We start from the raw sequence: 17,953 nt of genomic DNA on the forward strand, positions 1-17,953 counted from the left end.
CCGTAAGTTACCCCGGAACTAAAAAGTTTATCCTATTTCAGCTCCACTCTAAAGGGTCATCAAGAGCTGCCCAGGGACGTGGTGGAATCGCCTCCCCTTTAGGGAAAGGCTGGATGTGGCACTCGGTGCCGTGGTTTAATTGGCAAGGTGGTGGCCGGTCAAGGGTTGGACTCGATGATCCCAGAGATCTTTTCCAACCAGTTTGATTCTCGTGATTCTGTGATGAACCAATGCAGTCTAGCAGCATCAAGAGCACAGTTACATTTTACCACAAAGCAAAATCCAGTCCTAAAATCCAGGGCTCTTAAAAACCACAAAGCACTTTACATAGAGGCAATACCTATTTTTGTACAGGGCAGTGAGAGACACCCCATCCTCATCATGTGCCAGTTGCTGTGACAGACCTGGAGCACGGGGATGGGCAATGAAATCCCCTGTTTAACAGGAAGCTTAAATCCATAATTAGCAGATTTTGATTTTTTTTTTCCCCAGTGGTTATAAAGTTTCTCATCTGCTTTAAATAATTCCGGTAATATCCATGGAACTGGGCTGCTTCTGAGCAGTGGAAGCTCAGCTCTGACAGAGATCCATGGAAGTGCATGAGCATAAAGGGTAAATGAGTTACATGGGAGGTGATGCTCTGCAGGAAATTTGTCACAGACCTGTGAGCTCTGGTGTGGTACTGCTGGACTCCTTCATTAACTTCTCCCTAATGCACACCTTGCTGCTCCTGCTAATTGTACAATCACAGATGCTCTGAGTACACAACAGCCATCTCTGTTTAAAAAACATTGCTTCTGAAAGGAACGCTTCTTAAGGGCCTACATTATTATTCTAATTGATGCCGAGGATGATGTAAAGAAGGAAGCTGTTGAACAGCACTTCAGTGATCTTTCTACAGCAACTTGTATCAGTCTCATTATGCTGTTTATACACACACAGAGCGATGCCGTCCCATTGGTATTACCCTGCTAATTGGAATTACTGCTTTCAGAAGGAAAAAGTCAGTTTAAAGGCCAAAAGAGAAGCGTGGTTTTAATGTATACCACAGCATTTATTTCTTTACCGAGGTCCATTTGATTTATAATTACAAATCCATTCTAACCTGTCAAAGCATTTATCAACGTATTTAATCAATAGAATACTCTTGCATTGCTCTTCTGCTGTCAGGTTTCACAAATGAATACTGTCTTAAGGTAATGAAAATAGACTGCATCTGGCATAAACCCACCTGAAATTACTTCTGGGAAGGTTCCAGCCAAGGATGGAGTGGCCACCTGCTTCATTCTTTCCAGCCATCCCAGTGTTTCCCTATATAGGTGTGAAATTACAGGTTTGTGGCATGTGCCAAACTGAGGACTTATTCTAGAGTTTGACTGAAGTGCAGCTATGTGACTTTTACTTTGCAATAAACATAAGCCATAAATTTTGCAGATATTTGAGGAGAAGATTCTGGAAATTACGAACAAACAGAAAATCTAGTGCTAGCTACGATTCTGAGCCTTTGTAGATCAGAGATTCTTCTTTTTCCTTCTGTTCTTTTTTTCTTGTTCAGCAATAGGTAAGCCAAGAATGTCTGCAACAAATATCTCTGCTGTGATTTCTGCTGGAATTTCTTCTTCAGTCAGAGCTGCTGCACCTGGAGAGCAGTAATAGCAACACAAGACACACAGAAGCAATGTCAAAAAGGCTTTCCAGTAGAATTTATAAGCAGCAATAAGTGAATGAAACGTTTCTAAAGATACGTGAAGGGATCATGACAAAGTGATGGTTTACTAGCTCGATACTTTATGTGTTTATATCAGGGATTAAACCTGTCAAATCTGTGTGTCTCACCTTGCAGCAGGTCCCTGCCTCAGAGGAGTCATGGGACAACTTTTACACTTGGCTGATTTGATGTGATTTAGGATCCTGAGGGATCCAGGGATTTCAAAGTTCCCTTCAGGAGCAGCACCTTTACTGCAAGGGGCCCACTGCCAGTGACCCTAAACAGATGCTGTTCCAAACTGGTGGGGACTGGGACGTGAGTTGTACAAAACTGCCATTCCAATTACAATGGGCAATTAAATACAGCCCCTTGGCTCAAATCAATGCTATAATTTGCTGTTCCAGACTGGTGTAGACTGGGACATAAATTGCAGACAAATGTGGTCGTTACCAACAGCTCTGCTACAATGGGCACTGCGGCCTGGCTGAAACCAGCACTGGGATTTCCCTGTGTGTTTCTAATTTCAGTTTCAGCCTGCAGATAAACAGCAATGTAATCTTGTCAGGCCCCAGTTATAGTTCATTGTCCATTTATTTTTAGATACACCCCTGCAATTGCTGCGTGGATGAAGGACAGTCTGTAGCTCTGTGACTATTTTTGCAATCCCATCTGAGCAGTTTTGACAGCTCTTGGCCTAACAGGGTAAATGGGTTTGAAATTTAAATTATTCCATTTGGGAGTTGGAACAAATCCTGCTTCTGTGCTGTGTGGAATGCTAATCCTGTACCTGTGGGATCACAGGTGTCCAGTTCAGATTGTTCTTTCCTGGGTCTCCTGCACAGCAGGGCGGTCAGACACTCAGCCAGCTCATCCTCTGTCATCTGCTCCCCTGTACAAAACAAGGGTTGTGGGGTTGAGAGCACAAAAACTCAAAAGCAGCTCAAATTAAACTAAACAGGACAGTTCAAAAGAGGATCTGGCTTCTCTGAGATGGAGACATATACACTGCCAACTAAAACACATGATCCCAACGCAGGAAAATGTTGATCCTAAGGAAAATTGCTCTTTCTTATAGCTTTTTTGGGGAAAAAGTCAATCAAAGGGACGAATTCTGATGCAGACAGCTCTTTAAGCAACATTGCAGTAGCAGGGGCTTGAGCTTCTATTCCCACTGGAGAATTCCTGGCACAGACCACAGTCCATGTAGCCATTTTCATGCAGAGTAAGAGAAAAGTGGAGAAAAGTCTTGATTTAGTGTCTTGAAATAACATGGACATAGCACTTGTTCCCAGTTAGTGGTTGGCTCATGCCCTGGAGCATGAGGTTATAGATCTGTTATGAAACTGTTCTATCTGATGTACCTATTTATGGGTGTTCACACCATCTGTATAAATAGCTAACCTTTCTCACACTGGTTGAATCAGTGGTTTCCAAGGATCTTGGTGGCAAGGAGTCTTGCCAAGTGATGTACTGAGTAAACCAGCATTTCCCTTTACCTGTTCTAATGCTCAGCTGCACTTCAACACCAGTAGTAAGACAACAGAAGTTTGTTATTAGCTCTCTATGGCACTGGCCACGAGCATATTAACACCCACATTTATGGTGTTCTCCCTGATTCAGCTCAACTAAATTATCCCAGCTTTTTATCTTACACAGGTTTAGCCCAGGACCAATTTCATCCCTCCTTTCTTGTCTCCCTTTTATCAGTTTTATACTACTTTTCCAGAGCCTGTGTGACTGGAAGAGAGAACAGCAATTCAGGTAAGGGCACACAGGGAGAAGGATACATTTTGCCAAGATCCATACTTATCATTTAACAGCTGAGATACCTCAGGCCAGCAGAGATTTCCAGAGCAGTAAAAGAAGCACAGCTGGGACAAGACATCTGATTATTCAGTTTAAAATCTTAAGGCAGGTGGCTCCTCATGCCTGCCCTGGTTACCAGGTTCTCATTCCAGAATAATTTCCTGCTGCAGGGAAAAAGTTCTGAGATTGCAGGCAGTACTAGCAAGCATAAAACTGATATTAGAAACAAAATAACTCACCTCTGCACTGAAGCAGTGACAGGAAGTCTCCTCTGTCAATAACTCTGTCTCCCTTCTTGTTTTCATAACCAAGAACCTGAAATGCTCGTTGTATGGTTTTCATTGACAAGCCAAGTGCAGGTCGATGATTTGTGTAAAGTTTGATAAAATCCCCTAAATCGATTTTTGTCACTTCTTCTCCAGTATCTGCATACTTGCTGAATTTTACTTCATTTATCATTTCTTCAATCTAAAGATCAAGACAAGGCAGACTGTTACATGATTTATTTTGAAGAGCACTGGGCCAGTTTGCCATCCCGTGAATGCCAACGTCCCCGAGCCGTGCATGTGTTGGTGCCATGACCACATCCCATGAGGAAGCTGCACTCAGCAGCTGAGGATGGGAATGGCCAACAGTTACACACCTGCTGACATGACAAAAACAAATAAAGATGGGGGGTTACACATCCACAGTCATTTTGTATTTCCTCTCTCGTGACAGGCACTCGGTGACCCTGCAGCTGTTACCAGCCCGGTGGGCACACCTGTGTCTCCACTCTGGGACAGAGTGGGCAGGCAAACCACAAACCGCTGAAAAAGCACACCATCCGTGCTCTAGAGGCACACACGCAAGGGTCCCAACAGAACCAGGCTGCACACCCTGACTGGATAAGAAATCTTCTCTTCCCCTGCTCTTCCCCGTGTCTAGGGGGGTCTCAGGCACTGCACAAGCCAAATCCAAAATGTGCTCCATGGGGCTGACACCCTGCACTGCTGGATCCCTCACTTTCCTCTCGGACAAACAGGCAAGCACTGGCTGTGCTGGATACCAGTGGTTTTCCTGACGTCTGGTGCTGTGAGTCAGCCCAGTTGGCAGCTGTGCAGATGTGTGTCCAAAAGGCAGCATCTGCTCCCTGCCTTCATTGTACTTGCAGCCCCTTCAGAGATACAGGGGCAGCAGAGAGATGCCGGCAGAATTCCCTGTGCCAACACGGACCAGGCCTGCTGCTCCCCGGGAAGGGAAGCTGATGCAAGATCTCCCCAGGGAGGACTTTGCATTCAGCCTTGGGCCTTTGTCCTTGTGTCACAAGTTTTTCCACTGAATGAAGCCCAGGGAAGAGGGAAATCTCAGCCTTATATTTCTCCTGTAGTGAATGTCACGCCAAGCAAGAACAGTCGTTTTTAGTCAGCTGTGGCTGATCTGGGATTTGGTTTCATATCAACCCCACTGAACTACAAAAGAAAAACACCAATTCCCAAAAGCTTTGCTAGTCAGCCCAAGCTGCCTTTTCTTCCTCCTTCCTCCTGCTTTCTTTTTATTAAAACACTCTAGAGAGAGATGAACCTTCTCTCTGGATTTATTACTGATTGTAGGTTGCCTGGTTTCACAACAGCTCACCACCTCTGTTTCCACGCCTGAAATGCTGTTTATATTTTAATTTGGAGAAGTGTGGGGCATTATCAGTTATTATTCCAGAGACATTTCCCAAGGGAATATGTTTTCTGTGTCCCCAAGAGGCAAAAATGTAATAACCCAAGGACAAGATCTAACACAGTATGAAGAGGTAACACCTCAACTTGGCACCAGGGCAAAGCAGCCCCTGCTCAGACAAACATTTGCTGGTTGTGGGGCCTCCAAAGTGAGTCAGTTTGGTGGTGGCTGTGGCAAAGGTCCTGCCTCCCATCTGGTGGCTCCCCTGGCACAGCATCCCTGGGCAGATGGGGTGGCACAGACTCACAGCAGTGCCTCAGCAGCCTGTGGGTTCCTGTGCCATGGCAGAGATGAACACAATCTCCCCCACAGAAAGGCTGAGGGAGCTCAGTGATGCACCTCTTCCCTTGAGAGAGCCTCTCCTGTGGTGATGAGCTGGAGCTGGTGCTCAGAGGCCGTTATTCAAATCTCCTTGCTTCAGATTCAGTCATGCCAGGTTACACATTACAAATGAGGTTTGTATACAGTACAAACTGCCGTGGAGGAACAGCCACACAAAGGGGAAGAAGCAGCACCCTTATTAAATCAGTTCTCTCTGCTGTAAAATTTTGACCCTGAGGTTGCCTTGTTGAACAGCTCTGAGCTGTCAGGCTCCAGGTTTGCTCAGCCTTCCTCTGCAGTTGCCCAACTTGCTAGCAAGGAAGCTTTTTTAGGAATTTTCTGACAGATTCTGACCACTACTATATTGATGCAGACCAGATAAAAGTACACTGAAAGCCAATAAATATATCCCAGAGCCATCCAGCATGGCAACGGTGAGAATCTGGCCCTTAGAACACTTGGGAAGTGCAGTCAGTCTTGCTCTTTCTTCTTTTAATAATAACAATAAAAACAGGTGACCAACCTCTTCCTCTGATGGATAAAATCCTATTGCTCTCATTACAGAAGGAATTTCCTCCAAGGGAATATGTGTTGACACCTGTCTCTTCTCCAGTGTGTCGATACCTTGTCTGCACAGCTGTACGTAGTAAAAATAGTCCTCCAGTTCCTGCCAGGGATTCAAACAAACACTGCAAATTTCAGTTACCAACAGGCACAGAAGATAAGGCTCCTTTTAGGGTTTACTAACAGCCATATCAATGAAATTGCTGTTAAAGGCGGGCTGGACAAAACATAAAGAAATGTCAGGCCTGTATAAATTAAACTCCAACCAGATGTGGCCAGAGAATGTTCACAGTGAGCATAATTACCCTGAAGAATTTGCCTTCTCTGCCGCCATCCAGGAGGCTGTAGAATGGGATCAAGTCCTCCCCACCCAGGAAAGCAGCAGCATCCAAGGCACTGCAGAAGTGGAGGAAAGAAGGTGCAGGAAGGGTTCATGTGAGGAGAGCTTTTACGGTTCCTTTTCTAGTCCTTGTTCACAGACACTTCCAATAAATAAAATCCCTGGGCCTCGGAATTCAGGAAAGAAAAGCACTGCCTTGAACCTTGTGCTATTTTATCATCAGCTGCACTTCTACAGCATATTTCATACCCAGGTTTTACATACAATAGCACAGTGTGGGAATTAATTATTACTGAATGGTCCTCTTGTTTAGTGGAATGAGTACAGGGCTGGGAGCCAGGAGCTTTTCCATGGGCTTGAACTTGGTGTCTGGCATTTGGCTTTTCTGCTTCCTTATAGAGACATTGAGGGAGATGAATTAGCTAGATCAGCATTTTGAACATGCAGAGAAGGCTGGGGCTCGGCGTTTGCAATAAACCACACAACTCCCTGTTCCTTGATCCAACACATTTTTCCCCAATAACTCAGTGCAATCCATTACCCGACTTCCTCTGCCGTGGCGGGCGACGGAGTCGCAGGTGCAGTTTGCATTAAACTGAAAGTGCCTGAGTAACCACCTCTTTGTTTCAATTTCATAGGCAGCTGGAGCCAAAAGAATCCCTTTGGCTTGTGCAGATGTAAAAAGAAACCAAGCCTGGAAGTGCAATCATGGCATAGCGCTGCCACATAATACCCCACGCCTGGCAGCCAGGCTGCAGCTTTCACACACACCTCTGTAGTGCTGCCTCCACTGGGGTTTTTTTTTTTTGCAAGCTTCATGCTTTTTTCATAATTAAGTTATTTCGGTATTAAACACAGAGGAGATTCACAAGATGCCAGAAGCAGCAATAAAATGATAATTAGCTCATCAAAAACTTCGCTCCACAAACAAATTACACAGAAATTCAATGTTGCCTGGACTCTGGCCAACCATTATAAAGAAGGATCATTTATATTCTATTGCCTTCCTTAAAATGTCGCTTATCCTGACCCCCGACTGTTTAAGCCACACAAAGTGGAAAAGAAAATAAATAAACCCATTGCTTTCCCACCCAGGTTTCCTTTGTTCTGGCACATGAAGGTGAGCTGGCTTGGCACTCCTTGGGCTTTCCTCAGAGTGAATAGTACCTGCAAAATGTGTTCTTTGCAGGACCAGCATGTGTCTTAACCACAAACCCTTGGTCCTAGGAAGGTGAGGGGTGTTTCCCAGGTGCTCATCAAATGGCAAACACAGGAGCAAGGGCTAAAAGCCAGCTCCCATGGAGTTTTTTCCCAGAAACCAGGAGACACAGTGCTCTGTGCTAGGGGGGTGTTGTGCAGGATTTGAAAAAAAAAAAAACCAAAAACCAGCACAGACTGAGGGAGACGATGCCACACTACCCTAACTCTGCCATGGACTAAGCTCCCTTCCCAGTCCCTGGAGTGTGAAGTGGTTCCATAACGGCCTGACAGTTTTCATGCCACTCACAGCTGCCTTGCTCTGTTTCTATGTACAAATGTATCTATTGGGCACCTGCAGCCCTGAGGGAAGAGCCTGTGCTCCAAACACGTATTGAGCAGCTTTGGGCCTTGACATGCCAAGAAACCAAAATATCTATCCTGCCTTTGCTGTGTTACCCTCCTGTCATGTGGGAGCACGTCTGGCACCACTGCCCAAGGGATCTGGCAGAGGGAAACCTGCAGAGGATGGCGTAAGAAACCTGGCAGGATTCATCGCTGATGCTCTGGGCCAGAGCCTGGAGATCCTCCTTTGTTAAAGCAGCCTCCACTCTTCAACCACCCCACTTACTACAGGCCATTTATTCATGTAAGCAAAGCTTTATGGGATTAAGGTGGCTTGTCCTAAATCCAGTCTTCAAACACAGGGGGGATTTCCCAGCAAATTCCTATCCCATTTGGAGAACAGAGACTTTTGTATCAGCAGCTGCCCTGTGTGCTCCTTCTGCAGCCAGTGCTGCTTCTCTGGTCCCTGCCTAACCCTGACAATCTCCCATCACACTGGCCAGGCCCTCACAAGAATCACAAAATTCTCTGCCCAACTTCTTACCATTTGGGCACCATTTCCCAGACTGGAGTATTGTTTAGGCACTATGGCCACCCCTGTGAGGTTTGCTGGCTTAATCCCTCCTACATCACAGGGGAAAAAAAAAACCAAAACAAATCCCTCCTGTTTCAGCTGCCACCCCACATATCTGCTTGGGGCCCAATGGCTTGGGCCAAGCAGCTTTGGAAAGCATAACAAGATTCCTTTCCCTTTCCTGTCATAACTCACTGCAGGTTGACCTTCCATTTCATAAAAGTGCGCTCCTTCCCCCCGGCTGTGAGGACGTAACGCCCGTCGTGGGAGATGGCAAAGTCAGAGGCACCATCCGGGTGGCAGATGAAGGCTGAGGACTTGTGGGGGTTGCCATCGACAGGCAGCATCAGTAAGCCCACCTGTAAGGGAAGAGGGACTCTGGGAGGGCTGGGGGTCCCACTGGGGCAGTGCCACATGCTCTTCCCCAGGAGCTTGCTCAGCTCTCAGGCAGGACCAGCCTACATGTGGTTTTATCTTCAATGAAATTCCCAAGGGACCACCAGCTCTGCAAGTGGGGGCTCTTGTACAGCTGAGCAGGTGGGGCTCCATACCTTGTCCTTTGTAATGAACACCATGTAGTGTTGCTTGGGGTCCGCAGAGCTTGTCCTAGGAAGGATTTGTATCTTCTCCAAGGGAGTGCCATAGGTTGGTCCCAAAAGGATCTTTCTAAAGGCAAATAATGTATTTATCCACTCAAGCCACCCAAAACATTTTTCCCCTCTGAACAGCTGTTGTGTGGAAGGATGGGTAGGTATGGGAGGTGTGCAGAGGCTTGGTGCTACTTACTGGCTGAGAGAAAAGGATAGGATAGGACAGGGTCCCTGGCTAGAAGGGACTACACTGGGGCTCAGAAATTAATTTAGTGCTCAGGGATTATTATGCTTTGCTCATGTGGACACTGGTGTCTTTATCTGATGCCTTACTGCTACATCTCAGGTCCAACATGCTGAGCAGACCAAGATCCACCTGCAGCCACAACCTTGCTAAATGACACATTAGCAAAGAGCAGAGTGGGCATAAGAATGGAGTGACCTGAAGGCTCTAGAGCCATCCCAAGGTCTGCATCACAGATGGAAAATCACATGCTCATGGGTGTGAGTGTGGTGGTCATTAGACCAAGGAGACCACAGGGTCAGGAGCAGGCTCCCAGACAATGGCAGGCCTGAATCAATCCTCTACCTGCACACTTTGGTCATGGTGTTGTAGAGCTTCATTTTGTAGCAGTTGTTGGCAGTGAGGAAAAAGGACTCGGTGCTGAGCTGTGGGTACCAGGTCAAGCACAGGGGCACTGCAGCCTGCTCCAGCCTGTCCCTGTGTGTGACCACCAAGTGGTCCTTGATGCTGCTGTTCAGGTCATATTCAACCTGGAGGGAAGACAAGGAAACACAGCAACTCCCCTGTGGTCTGCCCTGCACCCTTGAACCTTGTGGATTCACTGGATTTGCATCTCCTGGAGAAGCCACAATAGGAGAGCCTCAGCACCAAGACCAGGCTGAGAAACAACTCCCAGCAATGGAGCTGGTGGGGACAGGGTTGGGAGCCATGGAACCGAACATGGAGTCTCCTTTGATGGCCTTGTCCAGCTCCGCCCCTTTAACCACAAATCTTCACTGTCCTGTAAACTTTTGCATCAACCCACCAGCTGCCGGTCCTCCCCGAGGCTCAGGAGCCTGGGCTCGTTGCTGCCTGGGTGGACCCCAAAGAGGATGCTCCGGATGGGTTTGTAGTGGGAGTCCAGCCCTGCCAGGTGTTCCCAGCATCTGCTCCCATACTGCAGGACTCTCTTGTAAACAATCACTGAATAATTCTCATCCTGCAACAACAGCACAAAGGTCAACGAAGGGAAAAATCTTTTTCTTTGTACAGATTATCACCAGGTGCTGCAACCACTGAGCCAAACTGCTTCGACACTGCCTCAATACTTCTACGCTGAGACATGGGATTGAGGGAGCAGCCCCCTCCCAGAGCACCAGCCAGGAGGAAATCCCTGCTCCAGCCCCTTCTTCAGATGGATGCAGAGCTAAAACTTGTCGCTAAAGTTAGGGACGGGTCACTGCTAGCAGCGGGTCTGCGGAGCCGCTGTGACTGGTGACGTTTTCACAGAGTGACTCTTCAAGCCAGGAAAAGCATTTTGGAGTCAGGAAGCCCCAGGGGAGGAACAGCCCTCTGCCCTGCTCGCTCTGCATTTCAGAGTCACCAAACCCCAGGGGAGGGACGGCCCTCTGCCCTGCTCGCTCTGTGCCCCGCGGGATGGCCGGCAGCAATTCCCAGTCCCTCCCAAAGCTGCCCCGCGAGCAGCGTGTGTAAATCACCGAGCGGAAAAAACAAGCTTACAGCGGTTGCGAGGTACTTGGAATCGTGAGAGAAGCTGATGTGAGTCACGGGACTTTGCGAGAACTGGAATGCCTCACAGATGGACTGAAGGGAAATTGCATCAAGGATGTAAACGCTTCCATCAGTAAAACCAGCGGCCAGAAAACAGCCTGGAAAGCAGACCAGAAAACTCTCACGACACCATCACTCCTCCCAGGAAGAGCCATTGCTTGGCACATGGAGAGTTCAGAGGGCTGGGATACCTTCAGGGTCATAGGATAAGCACTGGATGCCAGCCTCAGTGAATATCCTGCTAACGATGTAATGGGTCTTCTTATATTCCCACACCTTCAGCAGCCCACAGTGACTCCCCACAGCCACAAATGGCTCCTGCGGGTGGCAGGCAATGGCATTCACAGCTTTCTTTGCCTCTTGCATGATTCTTTCAAAGTTTGTGCTGTCTGTTGCAACATGGAACACGGTTGCATCAGAGGTTGAAAGGATAAAGTTCCTGTTTAGTGTGAAAGAAACAGAATTCGATGAATCAGACCAACTGGCTCATGTCCCTCCAAGCTATATTACGCATCAGCCTCTTTGGCAAGTTCGTTGGACAATCACTTATATATTTTATGATACACAGTATGCAAACGCTCCTTGACCTGGAAGGCAAGTGGCACTTTGTATTCATGACCTGGGAAATAGCCATGGGAAGACACTGGAGCCAGTTCCATTTTCTACTTGGCTGGGCAAGCCAGAAGATGAATGACATCTGGGGAGCTCCTGCCATTTGCAAGTCACTGGCATGTGAGATGGACAAATGAGCAATTGAAGATACTCTGCCTGGGCTTTTCACGTGTCTCCACGCCACCATCAGTGGCTCCACGTTGATCATGCTGCTGTGGCCAAGGTCAGAGGGCAGTTTCAGTCCCTGTCTGCTCACTTGGCCATGCTGACCAGCGCAGCAGAGAGGTTTCACCCTGTGACTGGTGATGTGTGAAGCAGACAGCTGGATAATTATTCACATTACAGCACAAGCATGTACGGTTTCAGTCTGCCTGATTGAGAGTTTGGACCCAGTAAAAGGGACAAGAGAGGACCACACAGAAACCCCAGAGTGGTTTGAGTAGGAAGGGACCTTAAAATTTGCCTTGTTTCAACAGCTTCCACTAGTCCAGGTTACTCCAAGCCCCATCCAACCAGGCCTTGAACAATTCCAAGCATGGGGCATCCACAGCTTTCTTGGGCAATTTGTGCCACCACCCTCACAGTGAGGAATTTCTTCCTATATCCCATCTAACCCTGCCCTCTGTCAATTTTAAGCCATTCTCCCCTTGTCCTGTCATTCCATACCCTTGTCCAAAGTCTCTCTCCAGCTGTTTTGGAGCCCTTGAGGCACTGGAAGGTGCTATAAGGTCTCCGTGGAGCCTTCTCCAGACTGAGTCTAGGAACTGCACAGACAGACAAGTGAGGAAGCACAGCCTCTTTGCCAGCTGCTCCATCACAGCCACCACTTTATGCACATCTGGCCCAGACACTGATGGACTCTGCACCTCTTGCATGCCATGGCTGGGCTCTCCAGCTGTTCCTAATCCCACCAGCCTCTGGGATGAGCTCAGGCCTTCCCCTTTGGTTTTCTGCCTTTTGTACTGCCCAGAGCACCTGCAGGTGGCAGAAGCTGCAGCAGTGACCCAGGAAGAGGAATGAGACAACAGAGACCAACAAGGAAACCAAACCATCCTCCAGGACACTGCTCCAGGCTGGAGAAGAATCTGTCCCACATGGCTAAGACCAGACGTTGCCAGGAAAGCCTTAACAGGAGTGACAGGCATGTGGTTTGCAGGCTGGATGGAGCCACACAACAGCTTCATCTGGCCTGCAGACTCCCTGTAAATCCTCAGGCACAGCTACGTCACGCAGAGGGACAGAGAGGGGCTGGTGACCAGTCGGTGCAGTACAACCCCGAGCCGGTGCCACGGCCCTGATTAGCTTGCCAAGCCATGATAAAATCCAACTGGATATAGCCATCCCTGGGAGAGGTTTAAGGGGGGATTAAGGGGCCCAGTGAGAGCTGGAGGCTCAGAATTAGCACTGCCTGGTGTGTTGGGTATGTGACAGAAGCTGATCACCACCGTGCCTGCACTAACGCCGTGTCTGCACTGAGGCATCACCTCGAGCTCAGAGCTTGGGATGTGCTGGAGCCCACCCACGCTCCCTCCATGTCCTGCCTCCCTCTCCTGCCCAGGAGCCTGGGCACAGGGCTGACTCCTGCTCCAGACCAGGCAGAAGCTCATGGAGCAGCTCTCACTGACCACCTCCTCAGCTTTCAGCTGCAAGGCAAACACAGGAGAAGAGACACTCACCTGGTGAGAAAGGGACAGTTGCTGCCTGGGAGGGCACTGGGAGGATCACGAAGGATTGTGGAGAAGGAGATGGACTGGATGGGACCCACTTCGTCGTGGCTGTAGATGGTGAGGAGCCGCAGCTGCCCATCGTAGAATTTAACCTGCCCTTTCACATCACCTGTGACTATACAGCTGCAGGGAAGGGAAAGTTATTAACCAACACACTGACTGACAACTCCCAAATATTTCTTGGGGAGCATCCTTGGGTGGAAGCAAATCTCTTCCCCATTTCTCTGCACAAGTACACGAGCAGAGCCCTGCAGAGATGTGCGGGAGAAAGCCAGGGTTGTGCAGAAACCAGCAGCCTTGCTGTGACCCTGCCGTGTCCCCAAGGCTGTCGCGGCGTTTGGTGGCTGTCTGCTCCCTCTGCCGGTAGCGGCCGGGAGGCTGAGCCGCTGTCTGAGCTACCCCAGCAGGGCTGGCATCGCATCACCACGACTTTTCAACCTCATTTCCACCCGCGGGCAAATCCATTGCTGGGAAATTACTCAAAAATCAGCAGCACTTTTCTGTATGAGTGACCGTGCTGCCCAGTGACTTAAAACTTATCTCTGCCACTCCTACAGCTGAGGTACCCGAGGACTGTACCTACAACTACTGAAAAGGGCTGCCCTGTTACCTGTCCAACACCTGGAGCACGGTAAGACTCTCCTCCTGCATTGGCACCACTTTGGTGGCTGTTATTCCGTGCGGTTTGGGTGGCAGTTCCTCGGGGAGAGTGCGGGGATTGTCCATGTCCCACACCACCAGCTTCCCGGCTGAGGTGCCTGTCAGAGCTTGGGTGTTGTTAAAGTGGAAAACTGACTGGCTGAACTGTCCCACCAGGCACTTGAAGGTCTGTGGAGACAGCAGCCAGGCTGTGGTTTTATCCCAGAGCTGGCTCTGCCCTCCTCAAGCATAGAGGTTTCTGCTTGGTCCTCATGACATTCCCTTCCTGTCCCAGGACAAGAGACGAGAGCCCCGGGAGAAAATGCAGTGGGGCACCTTGGAGAGAGAGAGCCCTGCTTGAGCTCAGCCTGGGCAAACCTGGCTTGTCCCAGTCTGAGGGGGACAGGCTGGTCCATGGCCACTGTTTTTGCTCTAGGGGATGGGGAGGGACAGTGCTGCTGCCAGCAGGAAAGCCAAGAGGGTGACATGCCGTGGTCCCTCCCTGCTGTGCTCACCTGGTTGCTCAGGAACGGTGCTCCATACTGCAAACCAGAATCATCCTGGGGAAAGTAGAGAAAACATCCAGGATAGGGATTTTGGAACTGAACTCTGCAGTGCCAGCATGTGCCCTCCCCACACCCCACACTGTGGTGACCCGAGCAGGGCTCCTGGGGTAGAAAGGCTCCAAAGGTCTTCCAGAGAGCACAAAACATCCTCTCCTTCCAACTGCTGCTTTCCAAGAGCTGTTGAATGGCACAAGGCCCATGGAAAAGCAGGAGTGGGAGAGGTGAAGAGCATCCCTGCCACAGTTGGGCCTGACCAGTGTGGGAATGGAGGGAGTGTGATACTCTGTCCAGACCACTTTGGGATCTGGCAAGGGCAGGGAGCAGGGAAGGGACAGATCTGCAGAGTGTGACCCCAGTTGTGGACGGACACCCAGCCCCTGAGTCACCCTTGCCACCTCCTTTCTGGCACCAAAAACATGACTTCCCATGTCCCTCCTTACCCACAGGTAAAATATCATCTGGGTTTTGCTGTTGCTGAGAAACTCATGGGGATTCTGAGGGTTAAAAATGACATAATCCTGAAATACAAAGATTTGCGTTAGTGCCAAACTAAGCAATGCTTTCTGCTTATTCTTCCATCCAAACCCACAGCAGGCGAGGATGGGGCCGCCCCCCTTGGCCATGGTCGCTTACCTGGTGCCCAAACTCAGGCTTCAGCTCTATGCTGCATATGGCCTTCTCTGTGGGCAAAGTCCATCTCCAAACACAAACTTTCTGGAGGAGAAGGGAAGAAGAATCCAAGGAACACTTGTGCCTTTCTGGGAGGTTGGGGCAGCCAGGTAAATCCCATTCCCCACCCACTGCAGGGGCTGGTGTGGCCTAAAAAACTGGAGCAGGGTAAAACCCAGCACAGCCTGGCAGCAGAAAGCTTAATTTCAGGAAATAACGCTAGAAATTGCTTAGATGAAAGTGATGAAGTCAGAAGCTTTTATCCCAAATTAAGATCCATTTTCTCAGCTCTGCAGCATTCACTTGAATGAAATCCAGGTCTGTCTTCTAATGGCTCAGTAAAAACAAGGCATCACTTTGCAAACCCGCTCCCCTTCTCTCCTGCCCTCCCCACTTGAATTCCTCCTCCCCTGTGCTGCACTGCAAAAAACTTCCAGGTCTCTATCCTGCAAAGCTATGAAAGAGGAGATATTCTCTTCACCTGCACAGTAGCAGCACTAATGGTCACCAAATACTTGGCGTCCTGGGAAATGGCAATGGCACAGACCCCGTCCTCTGAGTGACTCTCGAAGAAGGTGCGCACGGGTGCCCTGCAGAGCAGAGGCCTCATGGGTGCTCCAGGCAGCACAGGGGGCTCAAGGCAGACACTTGGCAAAGTCTGTGGCACAACCCACCCACCCTGGTCTGTGTGGAAGAAGAGATGGAGGCTGCAAACACTGGTGCTGCCACAGGCTGGTGTTCAGTGTCCCCTCCATCCCTTCCTCCCGAGTAAACGGCACTGGGGAACAACTCACCAGGGATCTTTGAAGGTCCTACAGCATGGAGATGTGATGTACTTAGTCTGGGGGAGCTCAGCCCCATCTCAGTGTCCCATGGGTGTGGGTGATACAAGGATGATGAAGGACTTGGTTTGGTTTTGGTTCCTTTGGTGCTTTTTAGTCTGTCCCTGTGTTCTCCCATTTTATTCTCAGCTGAGACTGAAGTCAGTTCTGAGTGATTTACTGGACATGGGGGGGTTTCCAAAAGAGGAGGTTCCTGGGAGCTTACCCAGAGTAGGAGTCCCACACCATGATCAGAGCATCTGGCCCACAGTCGGCAGTCGCGACCCAGCGTTTGTTTTCACTCACACACAGGCAGGAGATGACATTTGTGTGGCCCTGGGGGAGGGAAGCAGCAAAGTGCCTTGGAGGCTGCAAACCTGGGGCTGTTTTGTTCGTACCTTTTGTATGGGCTGCTCCCAGGTTTGGTTATAGGTGACCCCTGAGCACAGGGCACCAGAAAGAGAGATGGAGGGAGGGGGTCCAGGAGAAGGGGAGGAGGAGGGAGATGCTTGGCGGTGTGCCAGACCTGCAGGTGGAACTGCTTGTTCCGCAGGATATCGTGGATGACCGCTGTGTGGGAGGAGACGTACAGGAACACCCAGTCCTCCCCATCCATCAGGCTGTGCACAGCCAGGCTGCTGTTGTAGCCAAACACCCAGGATAGGTCCTGCAGGGAAGAGGCGACTCCTGGCTCTCAGCAGCCAGGACAGAAAAGGCACACGAGGTCTGTGGGGTGATGGAAGAGTGCTGGGTGCCATGTGGACCACCCTGTGGGCACTGTGCCCATCGGTACTCACAAGGGGGTAAAGGCTTCTGTCCCTGTTCCTCCCGAACACCATCCCTGGTGCGGCTCCCCACACCAAGCTGGCAGAGCCTTTATGCTGTGTGTGCCTCTCCCTGTAGCCTGAGAGAGGGCTGGAGATGGCTCCCTTGGACTCAGACAGTGCTGGGGGTGGTTCAGGGGGTCCAGCACCCTCTGGGCATGATGTCCCAGCACTGCCTTCCCCCAGGCTGCCCTGGCTCCCAGCCCAGGTGCTGGGCAGGGTGTCTGAGATCCTCATACCTAAAGGAGATGACCGGGGGCACGACGGTGTCTCTTCACTATCCTTTTGTGCTCCTTTCTTCCCCCTGGCAGCAGCAAAGGGATCCTTCAAAAAGGAAGAGAGGTTTTGGTGAATGTTGGCTCCTGGGCTGGTCTGGGTGGAGGCTGCCAGGAATGAACCCCAGCATGTCTCAGATCCCAAGGGGTGGTTCTACTGGGGTCTACCCCAGACCCTGTCTCAAACAGGACTTTCCATGGTGCTGTCCTAACCTCCTCAGGCTGTACATCTGTCTCCTGAGCCGTCTGTCTGTCCTGAGACATCTCCCCGGGCTTACTGCTTAGAGCTGCTCTTCTCTCAGTGGGTTACTCCAGTGTAACTTCACATGGACCATCCATCCACACCTTCGCCCTCCTCCCAGGGAGCTAGGGTGTGGAGTTCCTCGGAAATTCTTCCCCACACACACTCTCCCAGATTTGGCTGCACAACGACCTGGAATTGGGCACAGCAGGAGGAAAGGGCACCTGTGAAGCTGGAAAATAGATCCCAGGGCACCTTCTCAGCTCCAGTACCGCTCCCACACTGAGCACAAACAAGCCCAGTACAGCGGTTATTCCAGCTGAGCGCGGGCTCCCTCCCTTGTCTGCCCGCACACCGCGCCGGGCATGGAAATTTCCCCTTTGGATGGGGTTTCGTTACTGTTCCTGTGAGCAGAGAGCTGCTCCTGGGCGGCAGCTGCTTCATCTCCGGCTTCACGGGTCTGGATTTGAGCCAACACCGAAACCTTGTGCACAGAAAACTTTCACGGGAGGGGAAAGAGGCCCTGGGAAAAACCCTCCCCGGGGCCCGGCAGGCGGGACGGGAGCTCGGGAACGGCCGCGGCCGCCGGGTCTCACCGCGTTCACACGGGAGCCGTTCCCAAGACCTCC

General features: G+C 50.1%; 1 protein-coding gene across 1 annotated transcript; it reads right to left on the reverse strand.

Moving 5' to 3' along the window:
- Window positions 1-287: 287 nt before the first annotated feature.
- On the reverse strand, window positions 288-17,358 carry CFAP251 (cilia and flagella associated protein 251). Its single transcript, XM_066199983.1, has 22 exons — window positions 17,297-17,358; window positions 17,048-17,132; window positions 16,782-16,888; window positions 16,511-16,651; window positions 16,211-16,320; window positions 15,645-15,753; window positions 15,128-15,208; window positions 14,935-15,012; window positions 14,444-14,488; window positions 13,900-14,117; window positions 13,239-13,412; window positions 11,142-11,389; window positions 10,900-11,048; window positions 10,205-10,378; window positions 9,745-9,929; window positions 9,117-9,231; window positions 8,761-8,924; window positions 6,415-6,505; window positions 6,069-6,212; window positions 3,754-3,982; window positions 2,496-2,597; window positions 288-1,639 (listed from the first exon to the last, which is right to left on the reverse strand). Exons 1-22 carry the CDS (start codon window positions 17,345-17,347, stop codon window positions 1,512-1,514), a joined length of 2,928 nt encoding a protein of 975 aa, XP_066056080.1. The 5' UTR covers window positions 17,348-17,358; the 3' UTR covers window positions 288-1,511.
- Window positions 17,359-17,953: the final 595 nt, after the last annotated feature.

This window comes from Chamaea fasciata, unplaced genomic scaffold (assembly GCF_029207755.1).
Source record: "Chamaea fasciata isolate MVZ Bird 193981 ecotype frontalis unplaced genomic scaffold, bChaFas1.0.hap1 SCAF_18, whole genome shotgun sequence".
NCBI classification, from domain to species: Eukaryota; Metazoa; Chordata; class Aves; order Passeriformes; family Sylviidae; genus Chamaea; species Chamaea fasciata.

What these genes read in the sequence shown, in the direction of transcription:
- CFAP251 (XM_066199983.1), bottom strand. Translation starts at nt 17,347, where the DNA reads ATGTCTCAGGACAGACAGACGGCTCAGGAGACAGATGTACAGCCTGAG. An exon ending in GTGCTCCAGGTGTTGGACAG is followed by an intron (nt 13,413 to 13,899) that starts GTAACAGGGCAG and finishes CCTTCCCTGCAG; the next exon opens with CTGTATAGTCACAGGTGATG. An exon ending in TTTATCCATCAGAGGAAGAG is followed by an intron (nt 3,983 to 6,068) that starts GTTGGTCACCTG and finishes CTTGATCTTTAG; the next exon opens with ATTGAAGAAATGATAAATGA.